Source organism: Eucyclogobius newberryi, unplaced genomic scaffold, assembly GCF_026437365.1.
Source record: "Eucyclogobius newberryi isolate DKJ021-1_F unplaced genomic scaffold, fEucNew1.0.hap1 SCAF_20, whole genome shotgun sequence".
In the NCBI taxonomy this organism is placed as follows: Eukaryota; Metazoa; Chordata; class Actinopteri; order Gobiiformes; family Gobiidae; genus Eucyclogobius; species Eucyclogobius newberryi.
Window position 1 is genome coordinate 5,218,362 of NW_027315835.1, and position 12,707 is coordinate 5,231,068.

General features: G+C 43.9%; 1 protein-coding gene across 2 annotated transcripts in view; it reads left to right on the forward strand.

Moving 5' to 3' along the window:
• The window catches only part of ppa1a (inorganic pyrophosphatase 1a), a 21,033-nt gene extending 8,439 nt beyond the window's left edge, over nt 1-12,594 (forward strand). The window contains exons 5-12 of one of the 2 annotated variants that reach the window (XM_072456540.1): nt 6,664-6,783; nt 7,099-7,185; nt 7,308-7,434; nt 8,335-8,462; nt 12,067-12,152; nt 12,249-12,318; nt 12,398-12,437; nt 12,528-12,594. In XM_072456540.1, coding sequence (XP_072312641.1) covers nt 6,664-6,783; nt 7,099-7,185; nt 7,308-7,434; nt 8,335-8,462; nt 12,067-12,152; nt 12,249-12,318; nt 12,398-12,437; nt 12,528-12,556 — 687 coding nt within the window. In that variant the 3' untranslated portion in view covers nt 12,557-12,594. The remainder of the gene's footprint in view (nt 1-6,663; nt 6,784-7,098; nt 7,186-7,307; nt 7,435-8,334; nt 8,463-12,066; nt 12,153-12,248; nt 12,319-12,397; nt 12,438-12,527) is intronic. The other variant, XM_072456539.1, reaches the window with a different exon arrangement.
• Nucleotides 12,595-12,707: the final 113 nt, after the last annotated feature.

Genomic DNA, 12,707 nt, shown 5'->3' on the forward strand with positions numbered 1-12,707 from the left:
TATCAGTAGTAGTAGTAGTAGTAGTAGTAGTAGTAGTAGCAGTAGTATCAGTAGTAGTAGTAGTAGTAGTAGTAGTAGTAGTAGTAGTAGTAGTAGTATCAGTAGTAGTAGTAGTAGTAGTGGTATCAGTAGTAGTATCAGTAGTAGTAGTAGTAATAGTATCAGTAGTAGTAGCAGTAGTATCAGTAGTAGTAGTAGTAGTATCTGTAGTAGTAGTAGTAGTATCAGTAGTAGTAGTAGTAGTAGTAGTATCAGTAGTAGTAGTAGTAGTATCAGTAGTAGTAGTAGTAGTATCAGTAGTAGTAGTAGTATCAGTAGTAGTAGTAGTAGTAGTAGTATCAGTAGTAGTAGTATCAGTAGTAGTAGTAGTAGTAGTATCAGTAGTAGTAGTAGTAATAGTAGTATCAGTAGTAGTAGTAGTAGTATCAGTAGTAGTAGTAGTAGTATCAGTAGTAGTAGTAGTAGTATCAGTAGTAGTAGTAGTAGTAGTAGTATCAGTAGTAGTAGTAGTAGTAGTAGTATCAGTAGTAGTAGTAGTAGTATCAGTAGTAGTAGTAGTAGTAGTAGTATCAGTAGTAGTAGTAGTAGTAGTAGTATCAGTAGTAGTAGTAGTAGTAGTATCAGTAGTAGTAGTAGTAGTAGTAGTATCAGTAGTAGTAGTAGTAGTATCAGTAGTAGTAGTAGTAGTAGTAGTAGTATCAGTAGTAGTAGTAGTAGTATCAGTAGTAGTAGTAGTAGTAGTAGTATCAGTAGTAGTAGTAGTAGTAGTAGTATCAGTAGTAGTAGTAGTAGTAGTAGTATCAGTAGTAGTAGTAGTAGTAGTAGTATCAGTAGTAGTAGTAGTAGTAGGCAAGGCAAGGCAAGTTTATTTGTAGAGCACATTTCATACACAAGGCAATTCAAAGTGCTTCACAGCAGGAAAAATGCATTCAAATCACAAAGAAATTACGAAACAGAAGTAGTAGTAGTAGTAGTAGTAGTAGTATCAGTAGTAGTATCAGTAGTAGTAGTAGTATCAGTAGTAATAGTAGTAGTATCAGTAGTAGTAGTAGTAGTAGTATCAGAAGTAGTAGTAGTAGTAGTAGTAGTATCAGTAGTTGTAGTAGTAGTAGTAGTAGTATCAGTAGCAGTAGTAGTAGTAGTATCAGTAGTAGTAGTAGTAGTAGTAGTAGCAGTATCAGTAGTAGTAGTAGTAGTAGTAGTAGTAGTAGTAGTAGTAGTATCAGTAGTAGTAGTAGTATCAGTAGTAGTAGTAGTAGTAGTAGTAGTAGTAGTAGTATCAGTAGTAGTAGTAGTAGTAGTAGTAGTAGTATCAGTAGTAGTAGTAGTAGTATCAGTAGTAGTAGTAGTAGTAGTAGTAGTATCAGTAGTAGTAGTAGTAGTATCAGTAGTAGTAGTAGTAGTAGTAGTATCAGTAGTAGTAGTAGTAGTAGTAGTATCAGTAGTAGTAGTAGTAGTAGTAGTATCAGTAGTAGTAGTAGTAGTAGTAGTATCAGTAGTAGTAGTAGTAGTAGTAGGCAAGGCAAGGCAAGTTTATTTGTAGAGCACATTTCATACACAAGGCAATTCAAAGTGCTTCACAGCAGGAAAAATGCATTCAAATCACAAAGAAATTACGAAACAGAAGTAGTAGTAGTAGTAGTAGTAGTAGTATCAGTAGTAGTATCAGTAGTAGTAGTAGTATCAGTAGTAATAGTAGTAGTATCAGTAGTAGTAGTAGTAGTAGTATCAGAAGTAGTAGTAGTAGTAGTAGTAGTATCAGTAGTTGTAGTAGTAGTAGTAGTAGTATCAGTAGCAGTAGTAGTAGTAGTATCAGTAGTAGTAGTAGTAGTAGTAGTAGCAGTATCAGTAGTAGTAGTAGTAGTAGTAGTAGTAGTAGTAGTAGTAGTATCAGTAGTAGTAGTAGTATCAGTAGTAGTAGTAGTAGTAGTAGTAGTAGTAGTAGTATCAGTAGTAGTAGTAGTAGTAGTAGTAGTAGTATCAGTAGTTGTAGTAGTAGTAGTATCAGTAGTAGTAGTAGTAGTAGTAGTATCAGTAGTAGTAGTAGTAGTAGTAGTAGCAGTATCAGTAGTAGTAGTAGTAGTAGTAGTAGTAGTAGTATCAGTAGTAATAGTAGTAGTATCAGTAGTAGTATTAGTACTAGTAGTAGTAGTAGTAGTAGTATCAGTAGTAGTAGTAGTAGTAGTAGTAGTAGTAGTAGTATCAGTAGTAGTAGTAGTAGTAGTAGCATCAGTAGTAGTAGTAGTAGTAGTATCAGTAGTAGTAGTAGTAGTAGTAGTATCAGTAGTAGTAGTAGTAGTAGTAGTAGTAGCAGTAGTATCAGTAGTAGTAGTAGTAGTAGTAGTAGTAGTAGTAGTAGTAGTATCAGTAGTAGTATCAGTAGTAGTAGTAGTATCAGTAGTAGTAGTAGTAGTATCAGTAGCAGTAGTATCAGTAGTAGTAGTAGTAGTAGTAGTAGTAGTAGTAGTAGTAGTATCAGTAGTAGTAGTAGTAGTAGTAGTATCAGTAGTTGTAGAAGTAGTAGTAGTAGTATCAGTAGTAGTAGTAGTAGTATCAGTAGTAGTAGTAGTAGTAGTAGTATCAGTAGTAGTAGTAGTAGTAGTAGTAGTAGTAGTAGTAGCAGTAGTAGTAGTAGTATCAGTAGTAGTAGTAGTAGCAGTAGCAGTAGTATCAGTAGTAATAGTAGTAGTATCAGTAGTAGTAGTAGTAGTAGTAGTAGTAGTAGTAGTAGTAGTAGTATCAGTAGTAGTAGTAGTAGTAGTATCAGTAGTAGTATCAGTAGTAGTAGTAGTAGTAGTAGTATCAGTAGTAGTAGTAGTAGTAGTATCAGTAGTAGTAGTAGTAGTAGTAGTAGTAGTAGCAGTAGTATCAGTAGTAGTAGTAGTAGTAGTAGTAGTAGTAGTAGTAGTAGTAGTATCAGTAGTAGTAGTAGTAGTAGTATCAGTAGTAGTAGTAGTAATAGTATCAGTAGTAGTAGTAGTAGTAGTATCAGTAGTAGTAGTAGTAGTATCTGTAGTAGTAGTAGTAGTATCAGTAGTAGTAGTAGTAGTATCAGTATCAGTAGTAGTAGTAGTAGTAGTATCAGTAGTAGTAGTAGTAGTATCAGTAGTAGTAGTAGTATCAGTAGTAGTAGTAGTATCAGTAGTAGTAGTAGTAGTATCAGTAGTAGTAGTAGTAGTAGTAGTATCAGTAGTAGTAGTAGTATCAGTAGTAGTAGTAGTAATAGTAGTATCAGTAGTAGTAGTAGTAGTATCAGTAGTAGTAGTAGTAGTATCAGTAGTAGTAGTAGTAGTATCAGTAGTAGTAGTAGTAGTAGTAGTATCAGTAGTAGTAGTATCAGTAGTAGTAGTAGTAGTAGTATCAGTAGTAGTAGTAGTAGTAGTAGTAGTATTAGTAGTAGTAGTAGTAGTATCAGTAGTAGTAGTAGTAGTAGTAGTATCAGTAGTAGTAGTAGTAGTAGTAGTATCAGTAGTAGTAGTAGTAGTATCAGTAGTAGTAGTAGTAGTAGTAGTATCAGTAGTAGTAGTAGTAGTAGTATCAGTAGTAGTAGTAGTAGTAGTAGTAGTAGTAGTAGCAGTAGTATCAGTAGTAGTAGTAGTAGTAGTAGTAGTAGTAGTAGTAGTAGTAGTAGTATCAGTAGTAGTAGTAGTAGTAGTAGTATCAGTAGTAGTATCAGTAGTAGTAGTAGTAATAGTATCAGTAGTAGTAGCAGTAGTATCAGTAGTAGTAGTAGTAGTATCTGTAGTAGTAGTAGTAGTATCAGTAGTAGTAGTAGTAGTAGTAGTATCAGTAGTAGTAGTAGTAGTATCAGTAGTAGTAGTAGTAGTATCAGTAGTAGTAGTAGTATCAGTAGTAGTAGTAGTAGTAGTAGTATCAGTAGTAGTAGTATCAGTAGTAGTAGTAGTAGTAGTATCAGTAGTAGTAGTAGTAATAGTAGTATCAGTAGTAGTAGTAGTAGTATCAGTAGTAGTAGTAGTAGTAGTAGTATCAGTAGTAGTAGTAGTAGTATCAGTAGTAGTAGTAGTAGTAGTAGTATCAGTAGTAGTAGTAGTAGTAGTAGTATCAGTAGTAGTAGTAGTAGTATCAGTAGTAGTAGTAGTAGTAGTAGTATCAGTAGTAGTAGTAGTAGTAGTAGTATCAGTAGTAGTAGTAGTAGTAGTATCAGTAGTAGTAGTAGTAGTAGTAGAATCAGTAGTAGTAGTAGTAGTATCAGTAGTAGTAGTAGTAGTAGTAGTAGTATCAGTAGTAGTAGTAGTAGTATCAGTAGTAGTAGTAGTAGTAGTAGTATCAGTAGTAGTAGTAGTAGTAGTAGTATCAGTAGTAGTAGTAGTAGTAGTAGTATCAGTAGTAGTAGTAGTAGTAGTAGTATCAGTAGTAGTAGTAGTAGTAGGCAAGGCAAGGCAAGTTTATTTGTAGAGCACATTTCATACACAAGGCAATTCAAAGTGCTTCACAGCAGGAAAAATGCATTCAAATCACAAAGAAATTACGAAACAGAAATACAATAAAATTAAAAATTATCAATCCAACTGATTTTCTAAACTAATAAAATCACAAACAAAAGAGAAGAGTGCAAAGAAAAAATCCTTTCAGTCATATGCGCAGCTAAACAAAACTGTTTTTAGCTTAGATTTGAACATTGTCAGAGTAGAAGCCTGTCTCACATCTTCAGGAAGACTGTTCCAGATTTTAGCTGCATAAAACTGAAACGCAGATTCCCCATGTTTTGTCCTGACTCTGGGCACCAGCAGGAGGCCGGTCCCTGAGGTCCTCAGAGTCCGAGATGGTTCATATGGCACTAACATGTCTGAGATGTACTTTGGTGCTAGGCCATGGAGAGACTTGTACACAAGCAGAGCTGCTTTAAAGTCTATTCTCTGAGCCACAGGGAGCCAGTGCAGAGACCTGAGAACAGGACTAATGTGATCATACTACCTGGTTCTAGTCAGGACCCGAGCAGCAGCGTTCTGGATGTACTGCAGCTGTTTTACAGCTCGTTTGGAGAGACCAGTGAGCAGGCCGTTACAGTAGTCTAATCTACTGGAGACAAACGCATGGATAAGTCTCTCTAAATCTGGTTTTGACACTATATTTTTGATTTTGGCAATGTTTTTTAGATGGTAAAAAGCTGCTGATGTTATTGATTTGACGTGGCTATTAAAGTTCAAGTCTGAGTCCATTATTACCCCCAGATTTCTAATTTGGTTTGTAGGTTTTAGAGCGAGACTCTGGAGGTGACCGCTAACACTTTCTCTTTGTTTCTGTGGGCCAAAAACGATTATTTCAGTCTTGTCTGAGTTCAGCTGGAGAAAGTTGTTTTGCCTCCACAAACTGATCTGTTGGAGGCAGTGACAGAGTGAATCTACTGGTCCATATTCACCTGCCGACAATGAAACATAGATCTGAGTGTCGTCCGCATAATTGTGATAGGACACATTTTCACTGCGTGTCAACTGACCTAACGGCAGCATGTAGAGGTTGAACAGAAGGGGACCCAGGACTGACCCTTGGGGCACTCCACAGGTCAGGGTCATGTGGTCTGAGACACTAAAAACAGATTGTATTTCAGATTTGACTAAACATTTTGCCGGTTTGTCCCCAGTTCGAACCATTTCTGTTAAGTTTATAATTGTACTTCCTGGTTGGACATAAGTAGAGGTGATTCCACAGCAGTTACCATAGCAACCAGACTGTAAACAAGAGCCAAACTCCACATAAATGACACAACAGTTCTGATCTGACACAATAGCACCATAAAACACCTTTATTTAGTCCAACCATGGTTTAAACTGTCTCTGTGTCGCACACTGATGACATCACACAGGGATTCAGCTCCACTTCCTGTCATTTTATATTTGTATTTTTCTTCACAAACGGCAATTTAACAGAAGTAAAACTATGATAAATATTGACCACAGGTTCTACACCATTAAATTACGTCAGAATTAGAAAAACAGCAGAACCTTTAATATGGACTTTAATTTTTTTCGAAAGTAACTATTTTCAGAACAACTCCAAATGAAAGAATAACTGAGTCAGAATACTCTAAATTATGGATATTTTCTTTTCAGTACATGTACTTCCCAACACTGGTGGTAGTAATGGTGGAAGAAGAATTGTATTATTGACTCTATTCTTTTGTCTGTGTGTGTGTGTGTGTGTGTGTGTGTGTGTGTGTTGTGTGTGTTGTGTGTGTCTGTGTGGTTGTGTGTGTGTGTGTGTGTGTATGTGTCTGTGTGTGTGTGTGTGTATGTGTGTGTGTGTGTGTTGTGTGTGTGTGTGTGTTGTGTGTGTGTGTGTGTGTGTGTCTGTGTGTGTGTTGTGTGTGTGTGTGTGTGTGTGTCTGTGTGTGTGTGTGTGTGTGTTGTGTCTGTGTGTTGTGTGTGTGTGTGTTGTGTGTGTGTGTGTGTGTTGTGTTTGTGTGTGTGTCTGTGTGTGTGTGCGTGTTGTGTGTGTGTGTACGTGTGTGTGTACGTGTGTGTGTGTGTGTGTCTGTGTCTGTGTGTGTGTCTGTGTGTGTGTGTGTGTGTTGTGTGTGTGTGTACGTGTGTGTGTACGTGTGTGTGTGTGTATGTCTGTGTCTGTGTGTGTCTGTGTGTGTGTGTGTGTGTCTGTGTGTGTGTGTGTGTGTCTGTGTGTGTGTGTGTTGTGTGTGTGTCTCAGATTGCGACCTCAGATCCCCTGAATCCTCTCAAACAGGACGTGAAGAAGGGAAACCTCAGATTCGTGGCCAACGTTTTCCCCCACAAAGGATACATCTGGAACTACGGCGCTATTCCCCAGGTAACGAGCTCCATCCGGCTGCTATGGTTGGACCTGGTTTAGACCTGGTTTAGACCCGGTTTAGACCCGGTTTGGACCCGGTTTAGACCTGGTTTACACCTGGTTTAGTCCTGATTTAGACCTGGTTTAGACCTGGTTTAGTCCTGGTTTAGTCCTGGTTTAGACCTGGTTTAGTCCTGGTTTAGTCCTGGTTTAGACCTGGTTTAGACCTGGTTTAGACCTGGTTTAGTCCTGGTTTAGACCTGGTTTAGACCTGGTTTGGACTTGGAGGTTTTAGTTTAATTCAGGCGTGAAATAAAAGGTTGTTCTCTTCAGACTTGGGAGGATCCGAACCACAAAGACAGAGACACTGGTTGCTGCGGCGACAACGACCCCATCGACATCTGCGACATCGGGGACAAGGTCCAGAGTGATTCTCAAACATAGTAAAAGTAGAGTTAAGTAGAGTAAAGTGGAGTAAAAGTATAGTAAAGTAGAGTAAAGTATAGTAAAAGTAGAGTAAAAGTGAAGTATGTGTGGAGCAGGTGTGCGTCAGAGGAGACGTGATCCGGGTGAAGGTTCTTGGAGCTCTCGCTCTCATCGATGAAGGAGAAACTGACTGGAAACTCATCGTCATCAACACTGAGGATCCACAAGCTCCAGAGTACAACGGTAACATGTACAAGTTCACACAAGTACACACAAGTACACACAAGTACACACAAGTACACACAAGTACTGCACGAGTACAACGGTAACACATACAACTACATACAAGTACTGCACGAGTACAACGGTAACACATACAACTACATACAAGTACTGCACAAGTTAAACGGTAACACGTACAAGTACACACAAGTACACACAAGCACATACAAGTACATACAAGTACTGCACGAGTTCAATGGTAAGGCAGGAAAAATGCATTAAAATCACAATGAAACGACAGACCACATACAGAGCATACCAGACACTCTTTCCCATGTTTATTTGACGGGATGAACACATCACTTTTAGATTGATTCTTTCCCATATCAGCGCGCTTTCTGCAAACTGCACACATCTGTGCTGAGCGTATGTTTCTTTTACAACGACTCTGCATGCAGTACTTGTAACACGTACAAGTACTACACGAGTTCAACGGTAACACGTACAAGTACTACATGAGTTCAACGGTAACACGTACAAGTACTACACAAGTTCAACGGTAACACGTACAAGTACTACATGAGTTCAACGGTAACACGTACAAGTACTACACAAGTTCAACGGTAACACGTACAAGTACTACACGAGTTCAACAGTAACAAGTGCGTGTCCATTTTATTGCATATCTTTTGTTTTAGTACAAAGTGACATGGGCACATTTTATACTTTGTATCATGACTAATATTACTGAGTACTTTATGATTTTGTTCTCCAAAATACTACTACCAGGACTACTTCTATAACTTCTACTACTACTATAACTACTTCTATAACTACTACTACTACTACTACTACTGTAACTACTTCCATAACGTCTCTAACTCCTCCCCTTCCTCCTCTTGCCCCGCCCCCCTGTCACAGACATAGAGGATGTGCGGCGTCTGAAGCCTGGATATCTGGAGGCCACGTTCGATTGGTTCAAACGATACAAAGTTCCGGACGGAAAACCGGAAAACCAGTTTGCCTTCGGCGGCGAGTTCAAAAACCGGGTACGAGCGCTTTAAACTGTTCACGACCCGCTTTACATCGCCTAGCAACCGACAATCCACATGTGACCTCCAGAAAAACGTGCCAAAACAACATAAAAAAACAGCGTAATAATAAACGTTGTGCCGCAGTTTTATGGTTTTGTTTGAGTTTATCCATCCATCCATCTTCTGCCGCTTTATCCGGGGCCGGGTTGCGGGGGCAGCAGTCTGAGCAGGGACTCCCAGACTTCCTTCTCCCCAGACACTTCCTCTAACTCCTCCGGTGGGATCCCGAGGCGTTCCCAGGCCAGCCGAGAGACATAGTCTCTCCAGCGTGTCCTGGGTCTTCCCCGGGGCCTCTTCCCGGTGGGACATGCCTGAAACACCTCCCGAGGGAGGCGCCCAGGAGGCATCCGGAACAGATGCCCGAGCCATCTCAGCTGGCTCCTCTCGACGTGGAGGAGCAGCGGCTCTACTCCGAGCTCCCCCCGTGTGGCCGAGCTCCTCACCTTATCTCTAAGGGAGCGCCCAGCCACACGGCGGAGGAAACTCATTTCGACCGCTTGTATCCGCGATCTTGTTCTTTCGGTCATTACCCAAAGCTCATGATCATAGGTGAGGGTAGGAACGTAGACCGACCGGTAAATCAAGAGCTTTGCCTTTCGACTCAGCTCCTTCTTCACCACAACGGTCCGATGCAGCGACTGCATCACTGCAGCCGCTGCACCGATCCGCCTGTCGATCTCACGCTCCATCCTTCCCTCACTCGTGAACAAGACCCCGAGATACTTGAACTCCTCCACTTGGGGCAAGGACACCCCACCCACCTGGAGAGGGCAAGCTACCTTTTTCCGGTCGAGAACCATGGCCTCGGATTTGGAGGTGCTGATTCTCATCCCAGCCGCTTCACACTCGGCTGTAAACCGTCCCAGTGCATGTTGCAGGTCCAGGTTTGATGGAGCCATCAGGACAACATCGTCTGCAAACAGCAGAGATGAGATCCTGTGGTCCCCAAACCGGACACCCTCCGACCCCTGACTGCGCCTAGAAATTCTGTCCATAAAAATTATGAACAGAACTGGTGACAAAGGGCAGCCCTGGCGGAGTCCAACATGCACTGGGAACAGGTCTGACTTACTGCCGGCAATGCGAACACAGCTCCTGCTCCGGTCATACAGGGACCGGACAGCCCTGAGCAAAGGGCCCCGGACCCCGTACTCCCGGAGCACCCCCCAAAGGACACCCCGAGGGACACGGTCGAAAGCCTTCTCCAGATCCACAAAGCACATGTGGACTGGTTGGGCAAACTCCCATGAACCCTCGAGCACCCGATGGAGGGTATAGAGCTGGTCCAGTGTTCCACGACCGGGACGAAAACCACTCTGCTCCTCCTTAATCCGAGGTTCGACTATCGGTCGGATTCTCCTCTCCAGTACCTTGGAATAGACCTTACCCGGGAGGCTGAAGAGTGTGATCCCTCTGTAGTTGGAACACACCCTCCGGTTCCCCTTCTTGAACAGAGGGACCACCACCCCGGTCTGCCAGTCCAGAGGCACGGTCCCCGAACGCCATGCGATGTTGCAGAGACGTGTCAACCAAGACAGTCCTACAACATCCAGATACTTTAGGTACTCAGGGCGGATCTCATCCACCCCGGAGCCCTGCCACCGAGGAGTTTGCGAACAACCTCAGTGACTTCAGCTTGGGTGATGGATGAGCCAGCCTCCGAGTCCCCGGTCTCTACTTCCTCTTCGGAAGACGTGAATGAGGGATTAAGGAGATCCTCAAAGTATTCCTTCCACCGTCCGACGACATCCCCAGTCGAGGTCAGCAGGCCTCCACCCGCAGCGTAAACAGTGTTGGTGAGACACTGCTTCCCCCTCCTGAGGCTCCGGACGGTTTGCCAGAATTTCTTTGGTGCCGACCGATAGTCCTCCTCCATGGCCTCCCCGAACTCCTCCCAGGCCCGGGTTTTTGCCTCTGCGACAGCACGAGCCGCGGCTCGCTTGGCCTGCCGATACCCGTCGATGACGACCGGAGACCTACAAGCCAGAGTGGCCTGATAGGCCTCCTTCTTCAGTCTGACGGCATCCCTTACTTCCGGTGTCCACCACCGGGTTCGGGGGTTGCCGCCACAACAGGCACCGGAGACCTTGCGACCACAACTCCGAGCAGCCACATCAACAATGGAGGCGGAGAACATGGTCCACTCAGACTCAATGTCCCCAACCTCCCCGGGGACATGGGAGAAGCTCTCCTGGAGGTGCGAGTTGAATACCCTACTGACAGAGGGCTCCACTAGACGTTCCCAACAGACCCTCACAATGCGCTTGGGTCTGCCAAGTCTGTCCGGCTTCCTCCTCCGCCAGCGGATCCAACTCACCACCAGGTGGTGATCGGTTGACAACTCTGCCCCTCTCTTCACCCGAGTGTCCAAGACACGCGGCCGGAGGTCTGATGATACGACAACAAAGTCGATCATTAACCTCCGGCCTAGGGTGTCCTGGTGCCATGTGCACTGATGAACACCCTTGTGCTTGAACATGGTGTTCGTTATGGACAATCCGTGGCTAGCACAGAAGTCCAATAACTGAACACCGCTCGGGTTCAGATCAGGGAAGCCGTTCTTCCCGATCACCCCTCTCCAGGTGTCACTGTCATTGCCCACGTGGGCGTTGAAGTCCCCCAGTAGAACAACGGAGTCCCCGGTCGGTGCACTGTCCAGTACCCCTCCCAAGGACTCCAAGAAGGCCGGGTACTCTGCACTGCTGTTCGGCCCGTAGGCCGCCACAACAGTGAGAGACCTGTCCCCCACCCGAAGGCGGAGGGACGCGACCCTCTCGTTCACCGGGGTAAACTCCAACACGTGGCGGCTGAGCTGAGAGGCTATCAGCAAGCCCACACCAGCCCGCCGCCTCTCCCCGCGGGCAACACCAGAGAAGTGGAGCGTCCTGCCCCTCTCGAGGAGATGGGTTCCAGAGCCCAAACTGTGCGTGGAGGTGAGGCCGACTATATCTAGTCGGTATCGCTCAACCTCCCGCACAAGCTCAGGCTCTTTCCCCCCCAGCGAGGTGACATTCCATGTCCCCAGAGTTAGTCTCTGTGTCTGGAGATCTGGTCGCCGAGGCCCCTGCCGTCGACTGCCGCCCAGATCTCTCTGCACCGGCCCCTTATGGATCCTCCTGCGGGTGGTGGGCCCACGGGAGGCGGCCCCACGTCGCTCTTTCGGGCTGTGCCCGGCCGGGCCCCGTGGGGTAAGACCCGGCCACCAGGCGCTCGCCATGGAGCACCCATCCCAGGCCTGGCTCCAGGATGGGGCCCCAGTGATGCCGATCCGGGCGACGTAAAATGCCTTGTTCTTGTTGTCATCATAGGGGGCTTCTGAACCGATCTTTGTCTGACCCGTCACCTAGGACCTGTTTGCCTTTGGAGACCCTACCAGGGGCATGAAGCCCCCGACAACATAGCTCCCGGGATCATTCGGGCACTCAAACCCCTCCACCACGTTAAGATGTCGGTTCAAGGAGAGTTGTTTGAGTTTAGTTTAGAATTTTTTTCAGTTACTTTTTCTCGCAGTAATGTGTTAAATTTTGGTGCAATTTTCGATTTTTTTTGTCTTTTCCAGGACTTTGCCATCGACACGGTGAAGAGCACACATGAGTTTTGGAAAGCCATGATCACGAAACAGAGCGACGCCGGAGACATAAACTGGTGAGCTCCCCAAACGATGCAGAAATGTCACCGATATAGTCCATTTTATCACATTATTTACGGTGAATTAATGCTTCACGTATGATCTTTGTCCAGCACGAACACGGGCGTGGCCGACAGCCCGTTCTGCGTTTCAGCCGCGAGCGCAGAGGCCGTGGTGAAGTCGGTCAGTTCTGTCATAATTGTTCAGCGGTTTGTACGTTTTTAAAAGTGTTCATTTCCTCATTGTCTTCATCGTCCCTCAGACTTGTGCTTTTGGACCGGAAGTATCCATTCCCAGTTCAGGTATATGATAATATGTGATGAAAAACCTTTAAAAATCGCCGTTATTATTGTCTTTGGTTGTTTCTAACTCGACGTAAATGTGTTTTACAGTCGACAAATGGTTCTACTGTGAAAAGTGAGGAGCGGAAACCTGGAAAATGCACCTTTTATTCTTTTCACTTTTCATTTACTTCATTAAAATCACCGTGACTTCAAACTGAAAACACATACGTAAATAAAATAAGCTGAGATAAACTATATGAAGGTCGTGTTCGTGTTCTTGTTGAAATG